The sequence below is a fragment of the Tyto alba genome, unplaced genomic scaffold, assembly GCF_018691265.1.
Source record: "Tyto alba isolate M040663 unplaced genomic scaffold, T.alba_DEE_v4.0 Super-Scaffold_40, whole genome shotgun sequence".
NCBI classification, from domain to species: Eukaryota; Metazoa; Chordata; class Aves; order Strigiformes; family Tytonidae; genus Tyto; species Tyto alba.
Window position 1 is genome coordinate 35,469,259 of NW_024881316.1, and position 25,497 is coordinate 35,494,755.

The 25,497-nt window shown below is 40.1% G+C and overlaps 1 protein-coding gene across 3 annotated transcripts in view; it reads left to right on the forward strand.

Moving 5' to 3' along the window:
* Nucleotides 1–1,671: 1,671 nt before the first annotated feature.
* Nucleotides 1,672–25,497, forward strand: part of LPIN1 (lipin 1) — a 56,641-nt gene continuing 32,815 nt past the window's right edge. The window contains exons 1-6 of one of the 3 annotated variants that reach the window (XM_042803507.1): nucleotides 1,672–1,697; nucleotides 19,451–19,651; nucleotides 20,952–21,047; nucleotides 22,270–22,604; nucleotides 22,968–23,087; nucleotides 24,234–24,341. In XM_042803507.1, the coding sequence (XP_042659441.1) occupies nucleotides 1,677–1,697; nucleotides 19,451–19,651; nucleotides 20,952–21,047; nucleotides 22,270–22,604; nucleotides 22,968–23,087; nucleotides 24,234–24,341 (881 nt within the window). In that variant the 5' untranslated portion in view covers nucleotides 1,672–1,676. Of the gene's footprint in view, nucleotides 1,698–10,231; nucleotides 10,498–19,450; nucleotides 19,652–20,951; nucleotides 21,048–22,269; nucleotides 22,605–22,967; nucleotides 23,088–24,233; nucleotides 24,342–25,497 lie in introns of those variants that run through there. The other 2 variants (XM_042803506.1, XM_042803508.1) reach the window with 2 other exon arrangements.

Here is a 25,497-nt window from a genome sequence, read left to right on the forward strand (position 1 = left end):
TAAGTGAAGTGGTGGTCTTGGGACGCAGCCATGAATTGGACAGAAGAACCACTCAGGAGAAGTAACGAGAGAGAGAAAATGGCAGTTCCCACCCCAGTTTTATAGAACTCCCACTGCCAAATGACTGGTGAAGAAAGGAAAAGAGGCACATCCAGGAAACGACCTGATGAATTCTTAAGTGACTCTGGACTGTATTCCTGAGAGTGATCTACTCTTATGGTGATGGTGGGGCAGAATATTTAGAAGCTGATGGGTTTGAAATCACAGGTAGCACCACAGCTTTTCTACCCAGCACCGAGCAGATCCATGCAGTCACATCTGCTCAGCTGAACTGCTGGAGTCACTGTATAGCCCTGCATAGGTCTCACAGGAGACGTATTATCCTGGGTGGAGTATAATGTTAGCATAGCTATCTATACTCATGTAGATCCCACTCAGGTGTTTCCGTACAACCTACACAATGCAGTGTAGGATTTACTCCATGGTTTATGGAGGAACCTTCCCGATCCAGGAGTCTATGGTAACTTATATATAGCTCCTCGGTGTGCCAGCTGGTTGGCAGAGCCTGGCAGCTTTTCAGCTTGGGTCTGGAGATGTAGGTCAAGATTCCCCTGATGGTATGTCAACTTTTACAAATTGAGGATCTAACCTTTATGATGAATTTGATATTAGTAATGCCATGTAAACTGGACAGGTGGGTAAGTCAAAAAGGCAGTCTGAAATGAGGCTGAGGTTGGTTGCTGTTGTCAGGGGTTGGGTTTGGACATCCAATTCAGTAGCTGAGCTATGCAGACAGAAAGGTACCCAGGAATTCAAAATGCCAGTGAAATAAACAGGGAAGGAACTCCAATTAGCAAAGGACAGCATAAAATCTGAAAATTAAACACATGTAAAGCAATACTACAGATGTGATATTTCCTCTCCAAACTTTGGGAACATTTTTAACTGCATTCAGGTGAGATTCTGAACTTTACAAGAACATCTCCTGGGTTACCAAAATATGTCACATGAACTTGTACTGCAACTTTGAAAGAACTGAGGATAATTCATTCTTGCAGTAAGATTATACTTTAAGAAGAATCTGGTTATGTTTTATTTGGGCAAAATTTTGAATTTGTTTTTATATATCATTATTACATTGTTTGTCCTAGATTTCTCATAATGTAGTACAGAAATGCATGAAGAAGAGAAGGAATAATTTTGTAATGTGGATGCGCTATATTTAAATCATGCTACACAAAAGGAAGATCATGGAAAACTAGCAAACCACTAATGATAAAAAAAATCCCGAAGATGTTGCAGACAAAAGACATGTTCGCGCTAAGCTGTGCCTATGTCTGTACAGACACCTTAGCAGTCTGAAACAGAAAGTGGGGAACCCATATCAAATGGAATCTGCCACAGGAAGTAGAATTACACAGGATAAATTACTTCTGACCTGGACAAGGTAGATGAGCAATAAGCATGATCCCAACCCCATGCAGGCAACATGCAAAACATGCGGGGTGAATGAGCTGGGCTGTCACCTAGGGCGGCAGGGGAGGGGCATCTGATATCACCAGGATGACTGCACAGGGAGGCTTTTTTGTTTGTGTCCAAATTGCTGTGTGGGGGTGGGCATGGGGAAAAACAGGGTGTTCGAAGAGTTCAGATCAGAAGCAGCCATGTACCTTGACATGACTCTGAGCTACCTGTGGGTATGACTTTGATTTTTATTCTATTAAATAGAATAATTTTCTGTATTTTCTGCCCAGGCCTTTGTCTCTTCTTGTACTATGGCAGAGCTTGATACAAAACACTATCTGCTTGCCCGTTCCTAGTCTTGCTTTTTTTAAAAAAATTTCCACCTGTTTGAGACAATGAGCAAGATCCTTTGCTTTTATAATACAGAGTTCACTGGCTTGAATGGGATTATGTTGCTTTGTGTGGCCTGATACTTTTCAGACTCTAAACTCACTGTGATGGGAATTCTCTTTGAGCATGATACGCGGAACACAATGTCACTGACATGCAAATAATAGTAAAACAAGCTTATGTTGCTTTTGTGGGCAGAAGCTGCTAGGTTTGAGAGAGTGTTCATGGTATGTAGATTTGTCTACAGCAGATAAACTGTGCAGTAAACTGTAATGAGGGTAGCAGGAATGAAGCAAAGTGATGAATTCTCAGATTTGCATAACAGAATATGTAAAGCATACAGACTGTCAGAACAAAGGTTTTCTACCCCCGAATACGCTAGACCTAATGAAATGGATTCCACTAATTTCACTGAAGTAAATGATTTCCATAGATTTATGCAAAATGCTTGTTTTAAGAAACATCTCTGCCAAATTTATGAAACAGGGATAAATGATTTTCACTGTGTTAATTCTTCAGTGCAGCCATTTTCTCAAGATAACGCTGAAACATGAGTTTAAAAAAAATTGTGTATGTATATGCAAATGCTTGTAAGCTTTTTCAAATTGTGAACAGAAATACATGGACACAGAGTTGATCCTCAGTGGCTTTTATGTAAGGGCAGGATCTAGAGATATGCAGGGCTGGTAGATTTGATTAACACGTTCATTTACAGTAATTTAATACTGGACTGATTAAAATTGTTTCAACTTCCTCAGGTGAATATTGAATTTGATTTCCTTACAATGGATCATTGCCTTCTAAGAGCCATTCAAATACATCATTCTTTCCAGCCAGACAGCCATAATAACCCCCCCTTTAAGACAGGTGTTTCACTTGCAAAAACTTTTGTGCATTTTATACTTCAAAACTTTTATATTTCAGAGTCTTTGTTCAAATATTAATATTTGAATACCAAACCCTTCTGTTAGGGTAAAGTTATAATTTTTCCTCAGCTTTCAACACAACTACAAGAATCAGAAAAAGGAAATACTTCCTTTCAATCCACAGAGTGTAGTTCCTCCATTAAATACTTAAATTTCCAATTCCAAATTGGCTGATATACTCTTTGTCACAGCAAAACTAAGTTTAGCTTTCCAAATAATTATTTTTAGACTGATGGAGATGAAATGCTGTTTAATTGCAGTTCTAAAATAACATTCACTACTATATTCAGGGATTGTAGTGCTATAACACTTCTGGAGAGACCATTTTGACACCAAGAATATTCTGAGGGAAGGATTTACTACTGAGTTACCCGGGATACCTCTCCTGCTCACAGAAATCTGAACATGAATTTTAATGATTTTGCAAAGCCAATCACATCTAATAATTTTATTAGCACTCCACATGTAGAAATCATAGAAATGAAGCCAGTTCCTCAAATAATGTCATATAGATATGCATATCCTTACAGAAGATGTAAAGAAAGATAGCAGTTACGAAACTGAAATAAATGACAATGTTCCTGATTTAACATACCTGACTTGGAAGTACCAGTTTTATACAAGTTCTCAGTCTAAACCAGGAGAGTGAACTGCTTAAATAAGAACGACTGTCGTAAACAATCACATTTACTGATTTTTTGCTCAGGCTTGATGCAAGTAATTAAAGAGAACTTATTGTCCTGTGACTGAATATGCAGGATTTAATTCTGTGCCTCAACTTGTTTCTAGGATTTCAACACAATCTTGACCACTAACTTTATCAGTAACAACATATTTTTGAGACCAAATCAGCCCATAACAGTAAGATTAAGTCAGCTCTGACAGCAGGCAAGACTGAAAAGATCATTTGCTAAAGCCAAATATATTTTTAAACATTATCATTGTCCCATACAGCTCAAATTTTGCCTGGAGAAATCATCACAACTGTACTTTAAGTCTAGAACCAGCCCAGTCCTTGGCATAAACTGTAATCACTAAAATCCCCAAGAATGGAATTGTAAAGAAAATGACTCTGAGACAGGTTATCCCAAAAACAATATCTCACCCTCCCCCTGAATCACGATACTGAGCCTAGAGGTTAAAGATCAGAGAGATCTGAAATCCGTGCTGCCATATTAAAGTGTCCTCACAGCATGGCACACGAGAATAAATGAGAAGACAGAGTGGAAAGACCTGAGGGCCAAAGGTCTTGAACCCTTATACCTGTCTCACCATTACAGAAAGCCTTGGGAGGGAAAGCAGGCATCCTTCAGGCAGAGGCACAGGATCCACACCTACTGCACAGGCTGAATTGGGAAAAATGGAAAAGTGCCCTTTTAAATGATACACAGAGATGTTTAAAAAAATGCCCTAACTTGGTTGCATTCTACCACTTCAAATATTCATGAAAGTTGAGTGTTAGTGAGAGAAAAAAAAAAAAATGTAGCAAGGATTTGAATTATCTTTTTTTTCGGAAAATTAGTAAAACAGGGCTGAAGAGGGGGAAATTTTGGGCAAAGATTGCAGATGCCTCCCCCATCAGTTCACTGGTGGGAAAGAAAGCAACCAGGGTCTACCCCTCTTCCTGACAGCCTCCTCACAATCCTCCATCTGCCTCTTTCTTGAGGGGAGATTAAACCCCTTTCCATTCATTTTATATGACAGCCTAAATCAATGACAGTACCTGACATAGAGCAGAATTTTCTGACTTCAAAGCCAAGTAAACCTGCTTCTTGTAACTACAAGCAAGGGACAGAGTGACCCTTCATTCGCCAGGAGCCACACACAGAAAAAACACTTTTGTATCCTGGTCTGCACAAAAGTGAAGAATTTTTCTGTCACCGTGAAAAGCACCAAATATTGTTACTTTTATTATAAAACTGATTTTAGATGCTTCACTCTCTCAGTGGAGTTACAGAATGAACTTCAAGCTGAGATCTACTAGCACTTCATGTTGAGACTACCATAAGAAAAAGCTTTATACAAAATATTTCTTTATCTTCCTATTATCTTAAGTTGGCTATAGCTGTTACATCTTTTCTAGCTACAGGAAGGAGGGACTAGTTTGCATAGCAAGGAGGTAACAGTACAGTGAACTAATCGAGATGTGCTACTTTGCAACCCCCAAGCAATAACTTTCAGAACCTGTTTGTGAGGGTAATTCAATATCGGTAGGCAGTCTGATGTAGAAATTTCAGACATGAGGCTAAGAGGAAAGCAACAATTGTCTCAACAGAAGGAGTTGGTTTCCAAGTATATTTGCCTCTTCAGGATTAAAATTGCTATTTTAGTTTGCAAAGGTTGCAGGAATAATAAAGAAAAGATTATACCGTGGGAAGTAGAACAGCTTTGTTTGAAGTTCTCAAAGTGTATTTTGTACTATTTTGTTCTAAACAAATAATACTGATTGTCTTGCTTTTGATTTGCTGTGCTCTGAAAACAGTATTCTGGGAAAAAGCTTTGCTGGTCATGCATAGATTTACTGGACTGATGAAAAGCTATGTTTTGGGCTGGAAAGCATTTCAGTCCAAAACAGGATGGAGGGGTTTTCCACGGAGTTGAGTACAATCTCTCATTTTTATATGTGTGTGCATTTAAGCATCAATATGTATTTTGCCTGAGCAGAGTACAGGTCTGTGTTTGAACACGCCTGTGCAGGAATTCCGGGCTTTGGCTGAAAAAAGAACACGTTGATGGTTTCAGTTACATCCTTAATCTCATACACTGATTGCTTTGCTTTATCAGGTCTCGAGATTTTCTAAGCTTATTTAGAGAGCTCAAGCTTGGTTATTTACAGATTTGGAGCTAAATTACTTTCCGATGAGATTGGACTGGTTCAAGTAGACCTCCAGCAGGGCTGATATATTTAGCCTCTCTTGTTCCTAATTTAAATATTCCTACATTATTTTGCTTTGGCCTTGTTTGGATCATAGCAGTCAATAGATGCCTCTGTTTCTCAGTAGCCAAGTATTTTGTAGCAGAGAACTGAGTTCTGACTGTGGAAAGAGTTGCTAAGATATAAAGGAAGCATTGAGGTTTTCTTGATTTTGTAAGGCTGGATGTGGATCTAGAGGAAAAAATAAAGGCTCTTTGGAGAACCATCATCATCAAGACTTGTTATATTTTAAGAATATAAAAAAAACTTGTCGAGTAGTTCGTCAGCTACAGATCCCCTTTCAGAGACTATATTTTCAGTGAGCGGGGGGAAACAGTGTATCTGTCACAAAACCAAGTCCAAAAGTACTTGGTTCAAAATCAAGTTTGGTTATGTAATGCAAGTGCTGATGGCATGGGAGCTGATAAGCATGTTCATGTTACAGATGAGCATTTTGGCACATGACCACTGCCTCCTATCCTGCCTCTAATTCCAGCTGCAAGAGTTCCTGGAAAATTTCAATCCTACATTTGATCATTTTATAAAAGAATCCTCTCAGTTTCTCTTCTCACCTGTCACTCCCCTGCCTCATTGATGACTTAAACTTTATAGTACTTCTGATGACATCACAGTCCTCCTGAGGATGACGTCATCATCTCACCTGTTAACAGAGAGGCCAAAGAAGGAAGATAAGAAATGATGTCAGAAGTGTATTGGCTAGTGTGTGTGTGTCAGCAGACAATTACAATACTCGGGAACTGTGACCATATGGAAAGCAAAACGCAAAAGCTGAAGTTGGCAAAGTGCAAGGAGCTCAGGGGGGGAAGACTTGATGGCTGGTGCAGGCCAGAGGCATCTGCCTAAATGCGACAGATTGAACACACTGCCAAAAGCAAGATGGTTTCATATGGAATAAAGTCTGTCCTGTATGGCTTTATGTTGGACAAGGATGGCATTCTTTCTCTTTTCAAAGTTGTTTACTACTCAGATCTTCAAGCACCCGATTCTGAAACAGCAGGAACAGCTGATCTCAGGAACAGAGACAAAGCAAAACCAGCAGGACAGACAGAATTGTCAAGATGTTAAAATCATGGGGGGGGCAAACGTTTTAGAAATGACTGCAACTATGTAACATCTACTCACACTTTTTAAAAAAAAATCTCAAATAAATCAAGCAGTAAGAAGCAGATTAAATGACAGGATTTAGATGCTACAATAGCCAGCACTATTGTGCCTTCAAATGAAGGACAAAATGAAGCATTGGATAACTAGACCTGAAGGGAAAAGAAAAAGAAAGGGAAAAATTAATGTGAACCAGACAGAGAATTCAGTAGATTGTCACAGGTAACCGTAAGTATTGTATAAAGATTCCTACTTATGTTAGGAGAACTATTCCTTTGTTAAGATGGTGGGACATTTAATCAGGTAATTACAGAATCAGAGTCCAGCTACTTTCTGATGTTTACACTGGAATAAAACTAGATCAACTTGTAGTTTATATTGCCTGAGCTGCTCTGAGTTTAATACTAATACAGAGAATGTCAGCACCAGACTTAAGAGCCACCTTTGCTTATGAGTTCATTATAAATTAAAAGCTAAAAGCTCAACTTTTCTTTTTGCTGAATAATTTTCACATGCACAGTGTGCATGCATTAACAATTGCAGTCATTCATAACCCAGGTACTAAGTGCCTGAACATGAACTCCAGTTTTAGTGGGGGAAATGCCAGACATTACTGATAATGCATTAAATAATGAACATTTTGGTTTGAGTGGTTATTTTGCTCACTGGCAACATACTTGCCAGGAAAATCTAGTGTCCCAAGCTAGAACTGAAGGCTCCTTTCCCCCCCCCCCCCCCCCCGCCCCACATGATCTTATGTAATGCTCTCTAGGAATATGTTCTTGAGTTTTATTAAACTCTTCTGTGCTTGTAAACCTCTTTTTTTTAACCCACTTTTATTAATTCACAGAAGATTACACAGCTCAACTTTTTTCTTACTTGTATTTTCATAGTAACTATGAGTCCAGATCATAGGCGAGAACTCCACTGTTCCAGAACTGTACAAACACAGAGTAAATCTGTAAACTATAAGCTCTTTGGGGCAGGAATCAAGATTTAGGTAATAATGGATGGATATAACAGACCAGCAAAGGAGTGGAAAGAAAAACTTTCATGAGGAAGTCCTTCAAAAGTTTGTGGACAGTTTTAATTCAAACCTTGAGAAACAAACTTGTGTTGCCCGACACAATGCCTCCAGAAAGAAACCTGTCAAGGGGAGAAATGCTACAGGAAGAAAATGGTAATAGTTCAGAACTTCATCATTCCTGAGTGTGTTTTGGAAATGACACTGCCAGGAACTATTCTCTTGAAAGGGTCGAGTATGCCTCCTGACCGTATCCCCTTGGCCATATAGTTTTGTGGGTAACTCCAGATTACATTTTAGGAACTGTCCCTGACCATGCTGTCCTCCAAACTCTGCACTGGGCTGAGCCAAAACCACAGCCACAACCACACTAAGGCTTGGGTGTATGGATGATTATGTACTAGTGCTTGATCCTTCATATAGACGTAACTGGTGATAATAGTTATGAGGTGAGGTGCAGCACAAGATAAGCAAGGATTTCAGAATCAGTTGCCAGAGGCTGTTCCAGAGAAGTAATCTGAGGAACACTGCCCTGCACCATGGTCACACCATCAGTAAGAACAGAGTAAAAAAGCACAGGACGGAGATGGTGCCCTGCTGTTAATGGAAGCTTACTGTTGCTGTGCCAGCATTTGGCACTTTCCACAGCATCTTGTGTATATCATGGCTATATTTACACTGCTCCATAGGAAGAGAAAATATGATCTTGCACATGGAACCACTGAAAATGTAGGGCATTATTTTGTGGGTTATGTCAAGCAGCAGATGGTTGGATATGAAGAATAATGAAACACAATACAGTACTTTCAAAGCTGAGGCTCTAGCTTCTGGACTTCTGAAAGAAGCAGAGAAGGATGGGTATTGTTGAGGCTGTGGGAAGACCATAGTTTTGATTCAGTGTGTTATGATCATCTTTTTATTTTAGTATAGTAGTGAAAGACCATGGTGGAACAAGAAGAGTCCTGAACGGTGATGACTGGAGGATACCACCCCCTTCGACGGAACACAGTACAGGATCGTATTCCACAGGAATGTGGTGGGCAGAGCACTGGTCAGGATCCACAGCCAGCACAGACGCAACTTCTTGTATTTACATCAGGGATTGGATTATTTACCAGTGTGTCTCACTGTCTGCTGACTGCCCACTGACAAGGGATTAGATACAATATGCCTGGGAAACAAACCTGTAGGTATTTCTGGGCTCAGTTGCATATTGTTTTCATGTTGGGATTAAGTCAACACCCTTGTTTGTTGTGCCTGGGCAGAAACTTTCTTCACTGACTTTTTTATTCTAAAATCGAGGTGAACTCATTGGTGTAGCTGTGTAACTGGGAATGGAGGAGAACAAGAAGCAGGGATTCGAGTCTGTGAGCGTGCAGCAGGCTCTGTCACCCAGCGGTTCTGTTGTAGTTCTGTGCTATACCGACTAGCCAACATGGGGACAGAGATAACAGAACCAGAGAAGGAAGATGTGCTGGAGAAAAACAGTCTGAACGATTACGATCAGGTGATGATCTAGAGGAGATTGCATTTAGATTGTTTTACAGTATATCTAGAAAGTTAACAGAAAAGAGAAGGCTTAAGTGCCAAGTTACTTGACAGGGTAGGCTTTCCAGGCTTCAGCTGAGTGTACATTTTGGGGACTAGAACATGTAGATGCACAAAATCCAGCTCTAAAATTCTTCTTCAGCTGATGAAATTTGATCCCTTTTTTTTTGTTGTTGTTGTGTGTGTGTATATTCTTTGTCCTTTTTTTCACATTACTCTGTTTCCTGCTCATTTGTCTTGCATTTGGCACCACCCTCTTCTGCCTTCTGTGAACAGACTTGAAAAAATCCTGGAAGGTTCGTGTGTCAGTTAATTTTTATCACGGACATCCACTTCCCCATCTCTGCCTAAGGCACTCAGTGTTAAAGGTTGTACTATGGCTTAAATGGAAGAGAGCTTCTATCGATCGGGTGGAAAACCTATTCCATCGCATTTATTTACAGCGATTAAGCGTATGACACTGAAAGAAGCGCTTCCTATGGGCACGAGTGCTGTGCTCCGGGAACCCGGTGCCTCGCAGGGACCTGCCCACCCGCCCGGGCTGAACGCGTCTCTTCTCCGCGCTCTGGCTTTCCCGCCTACAAACCCGAGGGGAGATGCCCTCCTTTGTTAAACATTATTGACATCGACTGAAATGAGCTGGTATAAAAAAAAAAAAAAAAAAAAAAGTTTTTTTCTGCGATTATCACTTCGAGGTTGAGGTAATGGCTTAAATAAGAAAACAATACTCCCCTGAGCTGCCGAAGCAACCCGCCGGTCCCCTCAGCGCGCCGCCGCCCCGCGCTGACGCAGCACCGCCACCAACGGCCGCCGCGCGAGGTGCCCAACCGCCGCCCCGCCGCCGGGGTCCGGCCCTCGGTCCCGGTGGGGCGGGGGCTGCCCGGGCCTCCCCGCGGGGCCGCTGGCCGAAGAGGGTCAGGCAGGGGCCGGCTCCGGGCCCTCTCCCCGCCCGCCGCGCCCTCCCCGGGTGCTACGGCCCCTCCTCCGGGGCGGCACCACCGGCCGCCCAGCTGCGTTCCCCCCGCGCCTCTTCTCGCGGCGGCGGGCGGCGCGCACAAAGGCGGCGGCGGCGGCGAGCGGAGCCCGCGGGGAGGCGGCTGGAGGCAGAGGTGGGTATCGGGGGTCCGGGCAGCCCCCGCGGGGGGGGAGGGAGGAAGGAAAGGAGGGAGCTCTTGTCCTTGCCGGGGTGTCTGGCTGTTGGGAGCGGCGGTGAGTGGGGGAGCTCTTGGGTTCGTTCTGGGCTTGACAGCGCTTTGTGCAGGGGGTTAGAGGGAAAGGGGAAATCTGAGGCGTTCCTAGTTCAACTTCAGAGGGAGGTGCGAGCGCGGGGCAGCTGCGGGGAGGGGTCGGTCTGGGGCCCCGGCTCCTGCCGAGCTGTGTGAGCTGGTGCAGTCCTGTGCCCTTCAGTGCGCTACTTCCCCTTTTACACGAGATAAAATTTTGCTTCCCTTTGGCTGGCAACGGCTGATGCGGATTGCTGCATTGGTACCACTGCTTCGCTAGTGCCTTCCCTCGGACGCAATAATGAAAGCGGTAACAGGCCAGAGAGATTTGGTGTCATAGCAGAGCCTGGCTGGCAGAAGTGCAATTGCTACATATGAAGATAAGCTTTCAGATATTTTGGGTTTCTTTTATATGATTCTCCCCCTGCCTCAGAACAGCTATTAGTTTTTCCATTGTGCCTTCTCTGCCTTCAGCAAGAGAAAGTAAAAGGGAATGTATCTTGTGGAGAGTGGGGAGGAGGCAAAACTGTGCAGTGTTTTTGTTATCTCTGTCAGAAAGTGGAATTATGTAGAGGCCTGTAGTAATAACAGGATTTCAGCATTGATGTTTTAGACTAACTACCAGATCATTTCTCCTTTAACATGTAAAGTCATTGACCTCAGTAGATCTGTTGACTTCTGATTTGGTTCACAGTCTGGAGGGTATTTTAGGGTGGTTTGTTTATTTTATTTTCTGGGTGGCTTTATCCGTGTCTCTGCTGTTTTAGGAAACAAGTACCTGCAAATGTTTAGTGTACATAGGTAAGGTGTTGCTGTCATCAGTGCACCCAGTTAGAATTCAAATGGCTGTACTCATGTTAGAGTAAAAGGAGCCTAATTCCACAAACAGAACTGGAGAAAAAGTGGGGAGACAGTGAAGGAGATAAGATGGGAAACCCTGAACGTAATTATGGTATGATTATAAACATAAAGCCATGAAGAAAGCTTCTGATGGTTTTAGGTACTTTCTGATAAGTCCAATTCATTAATCAGGATTATAGACTACCCGATAATATCTAGTTATCTGAGGCAGTGTGGTCTATTTGTAAGAGAGTTTGGCAAGTTTTAGTCTTTGGCCCTTTTCCATCCATGAGGATGTGCAGGTGCACACATTTGTTTATTAACACACACACACAGAGCAATAGTCAAAACCAGCTGAAATACAGTAAGAGCTTACTTTAAACTTGGAAAATTTAAAGTTACAGCCTAACAAACAGATTTGTTTTCCAATCCCACTGAAAGAAAAGATGCCAAGTCACATGAGGCATCAGCACAGTGTAGAGCTATTGCTATTCATCCAGTCTGACTTACGTTCCTCCTCTGACATCAGAACAGTAGCACGGGCCAGCACTGTACATGGTCTACCATATATTCTCCAGTGATTTCAAAAGTTCTGAGTTTCAGGCATCAGTTTGTATGTTTCAATTTGTTATAAAGTTTGATCCTATTTATGTAGCATCAGTCCAAAGGGTTGTCAGTCCTTGTATATGTTCCCTCAAAGTGTCTCCATGAGGAGGGAAGCACTGTACAGTTGGGAAACTGAGGAAGAGAGAGATCAAGGGAAATGTGGAAGGTCTCCCAGGAGATCTCTGGGAAAGGAGGAGACAGGTCTTGAGGTATGATTTCAAGATTGTCTGAAATGCCAAAACAGGTGTCCCTGGTACTACCCACCACCAACTCTTTCTCAGCTTTCCTCTTTAGTTGATGCTAGCCAATTGTATGGCTATGTGGTGAATCAGACCATCCTTTTGATCCAGCTGGAAATTATTTTTGTATGGCTTTAGTGGTGTTAGTTTTCGGTGCTGACACAAGGGCAAGATTTGGGAAGGTTAGGAATGTACGATGGGGAGGTTGATGTGAGGACCATGGTCGTACACTTCAATTGGCTGTGAAATAATTCTCTTAGACTCTTGAGTGCCAGCCCTGACTATGCTAGTTCTCTCTGCATTTGAACATGAGGATTCATTACAAGCAGGTTTTGAGTCTTCAGTTTGAATTTTTGGTTTCAGCTGCTCTCAAGAAAATATTCTGTCCTTTATGGGGACTTTATGAAGTATTGGACCAAGTAACGTTTCAACTGTTTGAAAGGTAGTGCAACACCAGAACCAATTGAATGATCATCTCATAGTCACAGTCCTCATGGGTGAGTGGCTGTGAGTGGGTGGGTTCTGGGAGGGACTGGCAGCTTGGAAGATGTTTGACATTTGATCCATTTGACTCTCTGGCCATTATAAGAAGTCATAGTTTTTGGCACTAGTCCTGGCTAACTTGGAATAGGAGTCAAACAGTTCCTAATAGAATTAAGCCCAGAATAGTCCCAACCCTAAAATATTTCTGGAGATATATGTGGCAGGAAGCAAAATACTCTTAGTCTGGTGTAGAGCCAGCTACACGCTGCATGTTGCTTTCTGATTTGGGACATGCAAGTGAATTCCATCCATCTCCTGCCTGACCAGATGTATTGTCAAATCACCTGCAGGAATACAGCCTGTGCCATGCTGCTGTGACTGTGGGGAAGTCTGGAAAAAATGGGAACATAATCGGGTTTGGACAGAATTTACCTTCCTGTTTACATAACAACAAGAATCACGCTGCTCAGCAGAGTGCTCTGGAGTTCTCCCTCAACAATTTGTCCAAATCAGGGTCATGTCTGCTTCTGGCTCCCTTCCGGGTCATGTGTCCAGGTTTTCTTTCCCAGGAAAAATGAATATGCAAGGAGAGTGCTGTCTGTGTCTCACTCTGATGAGCTTGGCATGCTGCAGTTGAGATATAGCCACAGTGATAGACCCTGCTTGAAGCCAGTGGGAGGGAGTTAAACATCCTCTAAGATCTAAGCCTTAGTAACTTCCCTAAGACTGTGTGGGAATCTTGTTGGAAAGCATGGACCTAAACTGAGGTCTCCTAAAGTCCTGTGCAGTGCTTTCACTGCCTCTCTAAAGAAAGTAAATCCAGGCTCTGATTTTGCTCTGAGAAATGTACAGCTTTGGGTTTCTGACTGGTAATTGACTCCGAAAAGTGAGATAGGAATTCATGATGTTGACCTTGGTTTGGACTGATATGGGAGTTAAGAAAAAGGCTTTTGGAAGTTCTTAATGATTTCCAGTTTTCAACCTTAAATGAGTTAGAACATTAAGAGGTTTGAATGTGATTATCACACAACATTAGTGACTTCACAGTGTGTTGACAATTTACTAATAAACAGAAGTACCTCTTAAAAATAATAGAATGATATTTATTATGTGCTTTTGCAGCTAAGAAGTCATCATTACTGTGGTTGTGGTACAGACATGAAGGCTAAGCCTAATTTTGAAAAAAATCCATCTAGGGAATCTTCATCTGAAGTATTTCCTTCACTACATTTTTATCATAAATCTTTTTTGGAACATAACCTCTGATACTGTTTTTCATGGTAAAGAATATATTGGTAGTAAAATTCCATTAGTTGCTGTAGAGGGAGTTGGTGTTCAGTACTGCAAACAAAACTGAATTGCTTCAGAGTCAAGAAAATAAATGTTTGATATGTAATAAAAGAGTGGCAGTAAGCACTTACCTATGAGTCTCTGAAATATTGTCATTTACTTTTCTGTAAATGAGGAGTAATTCTCTTGAAGGGGCCACAGTCTGATTCCCAAATATAGTCCGGTCTCTCTCAAGCTTACATATACAAAACAAGCTGAGGGCAGATCAGGAGACCAGATGGATCAGGTTTGTAAAATCGTCATAGTTTCAGTGTCAGCAGCAGAGCCCATCGATTTTTGGCTCCCTTTCACCATTTCACAAGTTGTATGGAGAAGTTCTTGGGAAAGTCAATTTGTTTTGTGCTTATGCCCATCACTTCAGTCGTGGACCAGGGTCTTATCATGGCATCAGGTATTAAAAGCATAATCGAAGGAGGTGTCTGTATGTGTTGTTTTTCTTTGTGCTAAGCATTTGGTTTGTGTTATGTTTGCCATTGCTGCAAATCTTCCTCTCATGGGCTACAGAATCATTGCAGAGTCATAACTGTACAACCATAGAAAAGGGACTGAAAAGGACCTATATGTCACATCTCTGCTAGTGAATGAAATGGTGCCAAAGTCCATTCTTGGTGGCCTGACCAGCTAGCATCATCTGTTCATGTCTATTCTGCAAAGCTCTCTTAACCTTTAAAAGAAGGCAACTACTTCTAAACTGGCCATGGGAGTAGTCCCCAGTCCATCTTATCTCATTAGCAGTGCCTGGGAATGTTGGGAGAGTGCTTGTTGGCCTGTGACTAAAATATACCAAAAGCAGATTTTGTAATTTAAATAGATTCAGTATAGATGACCAAACTGTAATGGTTGGGTCTGTGATGTGATATGCTTTGGTTTACTGCTTTGGACTCAGGCACAGTGACAGCCTCAGTCCCAAAGATTACAATTGCCTGTTCCTAAACCAGTCCCAACAGATGTTTGTACTGGTCTTCAGAACTTTCTGTACTGGAGATTTTGTGTCTTCTGAAGGAAATGTGTTCCAGTTTTTAGTTACTCTTACAGCATGCTACCTAAATCATGGGGTTTTTTCTTTGAAAACTTTCTGTCTTTAGAGCATGTTGAATAGCACTTGTATCCCAAAGTAATTCAGATGTGTGTGGATATCTGGTGTGTTATTTGTTGTGTTGTGATGGCTGAAGAGACACTGAATCTTGTGAAAGGAAAAAAGGAACCTTTTAATTCCTATGACTTTCAGTATTTTATTTTACAAAATATAGTAAAGAAAGATGAAATGGTGTGGGGAAGAGCTGGTCTGAAAAAAATGGGCCACGAAGGGTACAATTACTAGGTTTTTCAGTGGAATTAGGACATAGTGTACACGTATGAAAGAAGTGGATTATCTGGATGATAGTGCATTTGGTCTTACTGTGGCATCCAGTAGAGTGAGACTTTAAATAATTAATATTGTTAGGTCAATTTTTGCTAAGTTAATAAACCACGTAAGTAATAAGAGAACACCTAGCTATTCATTTTTCACTTATTTTTCCACAGGATGATCAATTCTGAAAAATTACTGCTGTCTTTAACAATCAAAAGAGTTGGACATTTTACGAGCCATCTGGCAGGTGATGATAGTTAAACTGACATTAAAAATTATACTAGAAAATACTTTTAATTTCACAGTAGATGCATAATGTAGAGCTGTGGAGTGCTTCCTGGCAAAGAACAATACTGAAGCCATTTGAAAATCCTGACAGAAGCAGTACAGACTGTTCTCACTTGCTGCAATATTAGATCAAGAGGATTTTGAATTTTTCCAGCATCAGAAAATATTGTATTCTATGTCCACTAGTATGGTATAAGAACAAAAGGTTTACTAAAGTCAGTATAATTAACAGGAAGGCACTAGGGGTTTAACCCATGACGTAAACTCATGTTTACTGCTGAAGTTGCTGCTGTCTGGTGAGTAAGTGAAAGACTTCTTGGAGTGGCCAGAGTGAAATGTTGCTCCAGAACCACATGCAATCTCTTTGGGGTTTGAGGAATGTCGGTTTCCTGGAGTACTGACATAGAATGGACTGACTTTAGATTCGGGGTATAAACTAACAAACTTCAGACTCCACTCTCAGCTTTGGTTGGCATGTATAAAAGTTAGGATAAAGGGCCTGCATCCATTGGAGTCCAATTTCTGAACTCTCCCCCATTTTAACTACAGCATCTTTTGTTTGCTACGTTTGAAATATAAAACCATTTTTGTCTGGTTTCATGTGATTAGTCTTCCAGTTTGTCTTTTAATTCTGCAGTGATTTTGTTGCACAGGTCAGGTTCAGGCTATCTTGAAAGCAGTGTCCATCACCAGCTGACAGAATGAGGCACTTTATTTTTAAAGAATAAGAGTTTTTCACTGTATGGAAGCAAGCTGTGCTGTGCCAGTTGGCCTCAGAGTTTGAGGATGGTGTCTAACTTAATTTTAATTCATGAGTATAAAAATAATCTGTGTCCTAAGACAGGGCAGGCAGTGTGACTAAGATCTGTTGTGAACAAGAATAGTTGCAAAAGTTTCTGCTTAGGAGACCTGCTGGTGTAACTTGTTAAGAGGATGTGTGAGTCCTCATATTTGGATTGTTTGCCCATAATTCTCCCAAACAGCGAGGTCTATGTACTGTCCCAGCAACTCCTTCCCCACCAAGGAAGTTGTGGCAATTTTGCACTTAGAAATTTTGTTGCTTCAGCAGACCAAGTGTTAACTGGGGTGAACTACACCATGTAATTTTGAGTCTAATTGTAGCAATCTTTAATTTTAATCTTTGCTTAATAAGAATATTGTTTCTTATTGTGCTTTAGGTTAGAAAAATGCCCAGTAGAAAATGAAGTGGTTTTCCAAAGCAGAGGGGTAATTTTGAAAGTTTGCTTACCTTTGTCAAGCTGGAGGCTCACTTCTGAACTTAACTCTGTGTCTGTCTGGTGCCAGCTTTTTAAAGAGTTCATATGGTGGCCACCAAGACAATTAGGATGCTAAGAATTTATGACTTAAAAGGAGAGTCTGGGAGAGCTCATTTTATTCAGTCTTTAGGGTATTCAATTAGCTGTTGGGGTGTATAGAGGAAACACAGCTGCAATTTTAGAGGTGCACAGTAATAGCACAAGAGGCCACAGGCACAAGTTGCAACAAGGGAAATTCAGTTTAGATATTGGGAAGAAAACTTTTGCTGTGAGAACTGGCAAACATAACAGGAGTGCAGGAAGACTGAGAAATCTCCATCCTTGAAGACATTGAGAACTCATCAGGACCAGGGTTGTGGGCATCCTGGTCCAAGTTGACCCCACTTCAGGCAGACTTTTTGGACTAGGTGACCTCTACAGGTCAGTTTCAACCTCTTGTTCCATGACAGAGCATTGGGTGCAGCATGAGTTTCAAGTGCAGTTCCCTATGAAACCATTCAGCACTAGATTTGCATTGAGAGAGGCATGTTCCTAATGTATAGTTGGAGCCCAGAAGTGCCAATACCAGTTTAATGCTGAAGAACTGAATATAATCATGGCTCTTTCTGCCATGAAGTTTTTGTGTGTTGACTTTTCAGTAGGTGGTACTTTCTAGATGCTTGAATTGAGGGCTCTGCAGAAATGATTCTCCAAACAGTATTTAGGGATTTTTCTTTCATTAGTTAATGTCTTGTATACTAAATACTTCAAAAAAGTCTCTTTGGTTTCTGAAGTTAGTGCCTAGTTTGAATCTTAATCTTTTTGCAATTCAGCTCCCCAGTTGTCATGTGGGGAGACCACCATCACTTTTCAGAGGCAATGTAGTGATGACTATCATAAAGTCCAAAGGAACGTATATAATTCTTTCTTCAGAGCATGGTTTGTGTCTTGATACCCATGTATTGCAATAGAAACAGAAGAAAGCAAAGCTGCAGTCCATTCTAGGTGGAGAGGCTTTTGGAAGAAAACACAGGTGATGATTAATTCATTAGAACAGCTACACGTGAAGAGACTGGCCTTAATGATAGCATTTCCTAATTTTCCATTTTTTTATTGTAATTCTTTCATTGTATTCTTTTAATAGATTTTTGTTTCTAAGTATAAATCACAGTTAAAAATTGGAGCTATTTTTACAGCATTTCTCACATCTTTTTGTTGGTTATGAAAGAACACAGGTGAAAGAGTACTGTAGCAGCTGATGCTGGTTAACACATGCTGTGCTGCTCAGTGAAGTGACTGTCTCTGAGCTCAGTTCTGTTCTCATCACCATCAGTGGGAGTTTTAGCATTTCCTACCCTTCAAGTGTCTCTTATTGATGTCCAGGTGATGTAGTAAAGCCTAGCAAAAACTTGTATGTGAGGCATATGCTTTTTACTGAGTGCACAAGGACTTTGCTGAAATCAGTATTTTAGAATCTGCAAGAGGTGTTGGAAAAATAATTAAAACAATAGACATTGGAAGTCCCTAGAATCTGTACTGTTCAGGAAGGTATCTGCTTACATTAATTTATGTTTTGAGAGCCCTTAAAAGGCTTTTTGAACTTTTAAGTATGTCTAAGTATGCATGCTGTCCCGTCCAGGGGACTAAATATATTAATGGATCATAAACAGCTTTAATGGAGTAGAATCAGGACACTGAATGCTAAGTACTAAATAAATCCAGAAGCAGGGGGAGGAAAGCCAATCACTTCAATCATCAACACATGCCTAATTTTTAATAAACCTGCTGATACTAAGAGGCTGTTTTAAAACAAGAATGGTAAAGTTGCATTAAGAAGCACTCTGAAGTTCAGACACACTGGTTTGAAGGTTGCTTGTTGAACCTCAATGCTTATCTATTCTGCGTGTGCATTATAATAATTTTTTAATGGGAGAAATCCTTTTAAAGGGGGGAAAATAGTCTTTGACTTCAGTGTAGTGGAAAATTAGATCTGCCTAAAACCATTCAGTTGCACTGTCCTTAAAAGCCTGTAGAAATACATGAGAAAAAGTGTATTTGATGTTGAGGGCACAATAAATTATAGGAGGACATGTTATTTTGAAATGAATGCTTTTGTCTTCAGAGATAATTGGAGACATTTATGAACTGCAGTCTAAAAGTCTGACAGTGGATTTGAATGCAGTTGATTTTATGAACTTTTGAAAGTTGTTACAATTCTCTGACTTAAAAGGTCTCTTTCGCTTTTGTCTTTTAATAACTCTCTACAAACATGCATCATCTGTAAATAAATTAGGTGAGAAATCCTGATTCTATGTGAAGTTGTTAAATTGTGAAACAGGAGAATACCCCGCTGCTGTAGTCTATCTCTCAAATGTCTCTAAAATACAAAGTGGAGATCAAAATCTTATTTATCTTTTACCTTTCAGGTCCAAACCATGAATTACGTTGGACAGTTAGCAGGGCAAGTGTTTGTAACTGTGAAGGAGCTCTATAAGGGACTAAACCCAGCCACATTGTCAGGATGTATAGATATAATTGTTGTACGTCAGCCAGATGGAAATCTTCAGTGTTCCCCTTTTCACGTACGCTTTGGGAAAATGGGAGTTCTACGTTCTAGGGAGAAAGTGGTAAGAAAATTCACAATTTTGCTATGTGCTGTCTGTGGGTTAACTCTAATAACATGAAAGTTACTGGATGTCCTGTGGTGTCCTGGTCAAAGTTTTCTTTAGACGTTCTTTATAAAGTGCCTAAACTGAGGCAAGGTTCAATTAAAATGGTTGTTACTGATTTTTCCATTTTGCTTGACTATAATAAAGCCAAAACAAGTTATGACATTTATAATGTTTGTTTTCAATAAAGCAAAATTTTGGATGTGCTAATTTGGGCCTATACTAGATTTCCTTAATGTCTGTGTATTGAGATCTCTTTGTTCAACATGTTCAATGATAGTTACAAAGAGGAAGGTAATAATGAAGTAATATATTCAGCTAACAGAATGTTGAGGTTAATTAAAGCTAGAAAAATCAGTGAGGACCTTGAGATAAATGTGACCAGGCTGAATGACCTGGCAGTATGATACCAGATGCAAAGCTGCCAGTGAGTAATGTATGACAGATTATTTTATGAAATAATTTGTAACTACATACAGTCTAGGTTCTAATGTAGCTATAATTGTTCAGCAGAAAATCTTAATGTCATCACAGACATACTTAAATTCTTACCTAAATCAGAAAGGAATTCCGATATTTACGATGGATAAAAGTTGAAAATGTTACTGTGCCATTAGTATACTGTGTCCTTAAATATAATATAAATGTAGACTTGTCAAAGTGTCCCCCAAAACTACAGTGAAAATGGAATTGGTGGCAAGAATGGTTATAGGCAAGGAAAGAGATCCTCCTGAGAAGCAATGGAAATAGTTGGGGCTGTATAGTGGTGAGATAAACGTGTGGAAGAAATAGACACGTGAATTATGTTGAGAACGTAAAACAGTTTTTCTTATTTGTGCTTCTCACAGTGTAAAGAGAAGTCTGTTTAATGAATTTGAAAGTCAGCATATAAGAATTTGCTTGTAGAAGTACTTGCACAATTCAAAATTAGGCTATGAATTGAAAGAGCAAAAAGATTTGTGTTGTCAGGCATTCAGAATTGCATTTAAAAAGATTCAGGACTTTATACAATGTCTATAAACCTTCCTGAGTAGAGGAGCAAGACAACAATGAGCTGAACGAGTTAGAAGAAATATTTTGTCAGTTGATGGTCTTGTGAAGAGATAAGGAGAGAAACAGAAGTTCACTATTTTATGTTTATTATAAGGTTTTCTACAATTCCCTGAGAAGCATTTGCCCAGTGTCAGTGGAAGGACAGCTGAACAGTGTACCTAAGATAACTTTATTTTCATATGAAAATATATTTATTGTCTTCCAGGTTGACATAGAAATTAATGGAGAGGCTGTAGATTTGCACATGAAACTAGGAGACAATGGAGAGGCCTTTTTTGTGCAGGAGATGGATAATGATCGGGTAAGAGTCAAAACTAATTTTAATTTGTTAAAAATTCAATGCCTGCTCTTCAGAATCAGTTTTGAGTTTAGGAATTTTGTTGAAAAACATACCTTTACCCATTTTATAGTTTTGAAAGCTTCTGGACAATTTTCTGCTATGGAAATTCAATCCTATGCAGTTACTTTGTTTTTTGAGTTGCTGAGATACGGAAAAATCCAGAGAAGGTAATCGCATAACTGAAAAATAAATCCTAGCTTATGTGCGTGCCAACATGTGAACAGAAATAACACGTACAGAGTTCACATGCTCTGAAGGTGTGTACGACAGAGGTTAGTATGTCCATGGACCTGTTTTTTTCAGAAATCTTTTCTTTGAACGTACGCATTCAGCAGACTGCCAGTAAAAGTGCACATGCCCTGTAAATGTCTGTGTACACAGTAATTTTGGTACTCACCAAAGATGTGATCTTGCAACTATTATTCATGTGGGATTACATTTAAATGAGAATGCCTGCTGTTGAGCTGTGTGATTAAATGCTAGCCTATATAAGTTATGGCCACAATCATTTTGAACACTCCACACATAATAAAATGTAAGAATAGCTTTTTACAGGCATTTCTCTTCACATGTTCCCAATAGTTTTTGTCACTGTCCGGCGTGGGATGAGTTTTCAAATTCTTATATTACTACTTTCAGGTGAGAGATGTGTGGATGTGCAGTATTCATCCGTATATCTTTACGTTTAAATCTTCCATGTGGTAACAATTATTTGGTGACTGAAAATTGCTAGAAATACTTGTGTGAGTGTCTAGAGATGTATATATATATGATTGAATAAGACACTGTTTGTGTGACCTAGTTATAAACCTGTCTGACTGCTATCTGCTGAGTTGTGAAGGAGAACTGTATTTTACAAAATGTTCAGTTTATAAACTGGGATTTTGTTTCTGCCCTGTATGTAGCAGAAGGTGGATAGAGACTCATGCCATAATCTGGCCAGTACTAGATGTGCAGAGGATCCTCTTTAAGAGTATTGTTCCTGGCTTTTCTAAGGAGATGCAGCTATGGAACAATTTTTATATGCTATAGGATCATACTTAGCATCCAGATGTCCGATCTTTGTTACTTTGCTGATGAATAAATTACTTAGATTTTGGCAATTCTGCATAGATTTTTAGAATTATATTTATGACTGGTGGAGGAACTAATATGTTGGATGGTTTGAATTTTTCTTTCTCAGGAGGTGATTCCTTATCATCTCTCCACATCTCCCATTCTGTCTGAGGGAACTGCTTTAATGGAAGCTCAGCTGAAGAGAAACTCCATAGACAGGATAAGAAACCTGGACACCAGTGCATCCTCACAAGTACCACCCCAAGCCCATGGATCCCAGCCTTCTACTGAGACATCTCCAGTCTGTAGCTCTGTGAAAAAAAGAAGGAAAAAGAGAAGGAAGTCTACACATAAAATAGACAGCTTAAAAAGAGAAGACATTGGAGACACATCAGAAGATGAAGACATGTTTCCTATAGAGATTAGCTCAGAGGAAGAAGAAGAACCATTGGACAATTCAAGGTATCACAGTGGAATTGAGATATGTAATGGAAACCTCCTTGTTGGGTTAATGTTCCATTTCATACCTTCTAACAGTAATTTCTATCAACATGGCTGATGAACATGTTTCTTTAAGAAAAAACTTTAGGCTAAAAAGCTGTTGGGAATGTTAACAACAAAAGTAATGAAAATGACATTGAAAACACAAGAGCAGTCCTCCATCATGCTGTGAACTAGAAGCTGTGAGTCAGATAACGTTTCTCTTATCTCTTTTTAGTTCAGGTTATACTAATTCTCTGCAGTAGGGGTTTTTTGTTATCTGAAGTATGTGACAGTTCAGTAATCAAGTATGGTTTTAAACGTCACATCTTTCCCTATACCTAGGATCCCTGTTCCAGATGTGTTTGTTGATGATGTATCTGACATAAAGGCTGCTGCAGTTTCTACATTTTCTCAGTCTGCATCTTACCCTCATTCAGAAGGAGAATGGTCACCTCTTCAAAGGTACTTTTTCTGGTAGTACAGTTCTAAATAATTTTCCTCTTTCCATTACTGTCTTATATGCTAGTGCTATATAGTCTTACTAAAAATTTTGGTATCAAACGTGGTCACTGTCAATTACTAGATGAATGCCTTCTATATTGGAAATTAGTGTACAAAAACTTCAGGTTAGCTTTGTCCTTGATTCAACAAATGCACGCGTACAAATGCAAGCCTACAAATGCTAAAGAATATTTATATCTGTTAATGTCACTGTTTGCATACAACTGTATGAGAGGATGAACATTTTGTGAAATCTGAGTCTTTGCCTGATGCACACACCTTGTAAGGACTTCAGTGAATGCAGGTATATAAATCTGTAGTACTTTGGGTGTAATCCTTTTAAGAACTTACAAGATTTGAGTTGATGTATAAAAATAAGATTATTTTTTTTTAAGGAATGAGACTATGAGCTTTTTGTGTCCATTTCAAAGCTAATCTATAGAACTGCAGTTAGATAGACATATTTATTGTGTGAAAACAACACATATAGTAAATAGCTTACTTTTTTCTGTATGTGTATTTGTGTCCATGTGTATACTTTTGATGTCAAAACAGATCAGTTTGGACCTCCTTTCTTGTGTCTATGGAACAGTGTAAAAAAAGGCACAATTTTTTGTTTAATGTGCATTGCATTATAATTCCAGTGAAGTCTCTACATGTGTGGCCCCGTGCACATGCCTGTCATCCTCTGTGAAGACTATTGGAGTGGAGCAATATTCACAAGACCTTATCCTAAGAAGACTAATCTCAATATACTGCCTCTGTAGTTGAGGGACAGAAGAAGGGAGAGCAAGGAGGTTATTTCATAGCAACAGCCGAATTTTAATGTTTTGAATTGCATTCTGGAAGAATCTTTCTCCACTGACTGTGAAGCTTAATGCGATTAGCTTCACCAGTCTGGTGGCAGCATTTGTCAATACCCTGCCCCTTTGATGGCTGTTTGAACTGTACATTCTGTTTGTTTCTTGATTGCAGTATTCTGGATTTTGAAAACTCTAGATGTAAATTCAGCATTCATGTAGCTAATGCACAAAGATCTTATGTTAATCAGCACTTGTGAATAATGACACCCTGTTTTTCTTTCTACCAACATGCTGTGCTGTCCAGTAAACCTATAGATTGCACAGGGCAATCCTCTCTCCTCACTGTTCCAGCAGACGGAGGCCTGTCTAACTCTTGTCCTCAACAATCTTCTCACTTTTCTCCTCCAGACAGGTAGAACAGTTGTCCTCCCTCTTTTCTGGGCTGCTCTTTAATCCTTTTAACACATTACTACGCTTTTAACACATTCATAGTATGTGAACTTCCTTGAATTTCTAACTGCCATTTATCGCTAACCCAGACACTTAGAAAGAAAGTGACACTGAAACCCACTTCCTTTGCTTCTTTGTGGGCATTGTCTGGAGGTAAGTTACCTTGATGAATCGTCCATTGAATGAAGATGGCTAGTATATAAGCAGGCCAGTGGAAATCTGGGTTAAAACTGAAGTTGCTTAAGATGAAAAAAGAAAGAAAGAATTTAGCTAGTGAAAACTTACATTCCTCTGGAGATGTACATTTCCACGTGGCTTTTTACAGTCAGTGTATATTTCAATGACCTTTTTATCCCATGGTTTTCCTGAGTTGTTTGCTTGTGCATAGGTTTCAAAAGTAAAAGCAAAGCAAAGGCCTCAGGTTAAGTGAACAATGAGTGCAAAATTTGTAATGGGAGGAGCACAGTACCAAAAGAGGTTTTTTTCCTTTGTTCCCTGGTTTGGGGGAAGGGAAGACTCTGCTGGATTGCAGTGGGGGAGCATCTTGTACAGTAAAGATGACACAATAGATAAGGCATAATGTCTAAGGTTTAGGAGACCCAGACTTAACTCTTTGCTGTGGTATAGGATTCTTCTGATTGGACTCTTGTCTACAGAGCTAAAAGTAGATACAGACACTTTTAATGATACCTTAAATTTGAGATGTCTAAGGTTCTGCAACTAGGCCCTTTATCTCCATTAAGTAAATGGAGAGAAGTCACAGCAATTCAGCTAAAAAATTAAAAGAAGTTGTCTGAATATGACCTCTGTAATTCTCCATTAATGCTGAGGAAGCTTTGAGTAATAAATCAAGCTAAATTGCTCATAGCTTATCTCAACATAGATGCCATACTGGATGCCTAAGGCTGTATCAAAACTAATAATCTTGAGGTTTTCCCAGCTTCTGCATCTGCCCTCTTTAACCTGACCATGTTGCAGCACCAAGTCAAGGCGAGATCCTGGGACATTCAAGGCTGTTCTCCTCAGTGTTTTCCTGGAAAGAAGGGCAGGCACACAGGTTCAGATGGAGCAGTGGTATGCTCTGGGTGGCTCCATGAACCTTGGTCTGGACTCTACCT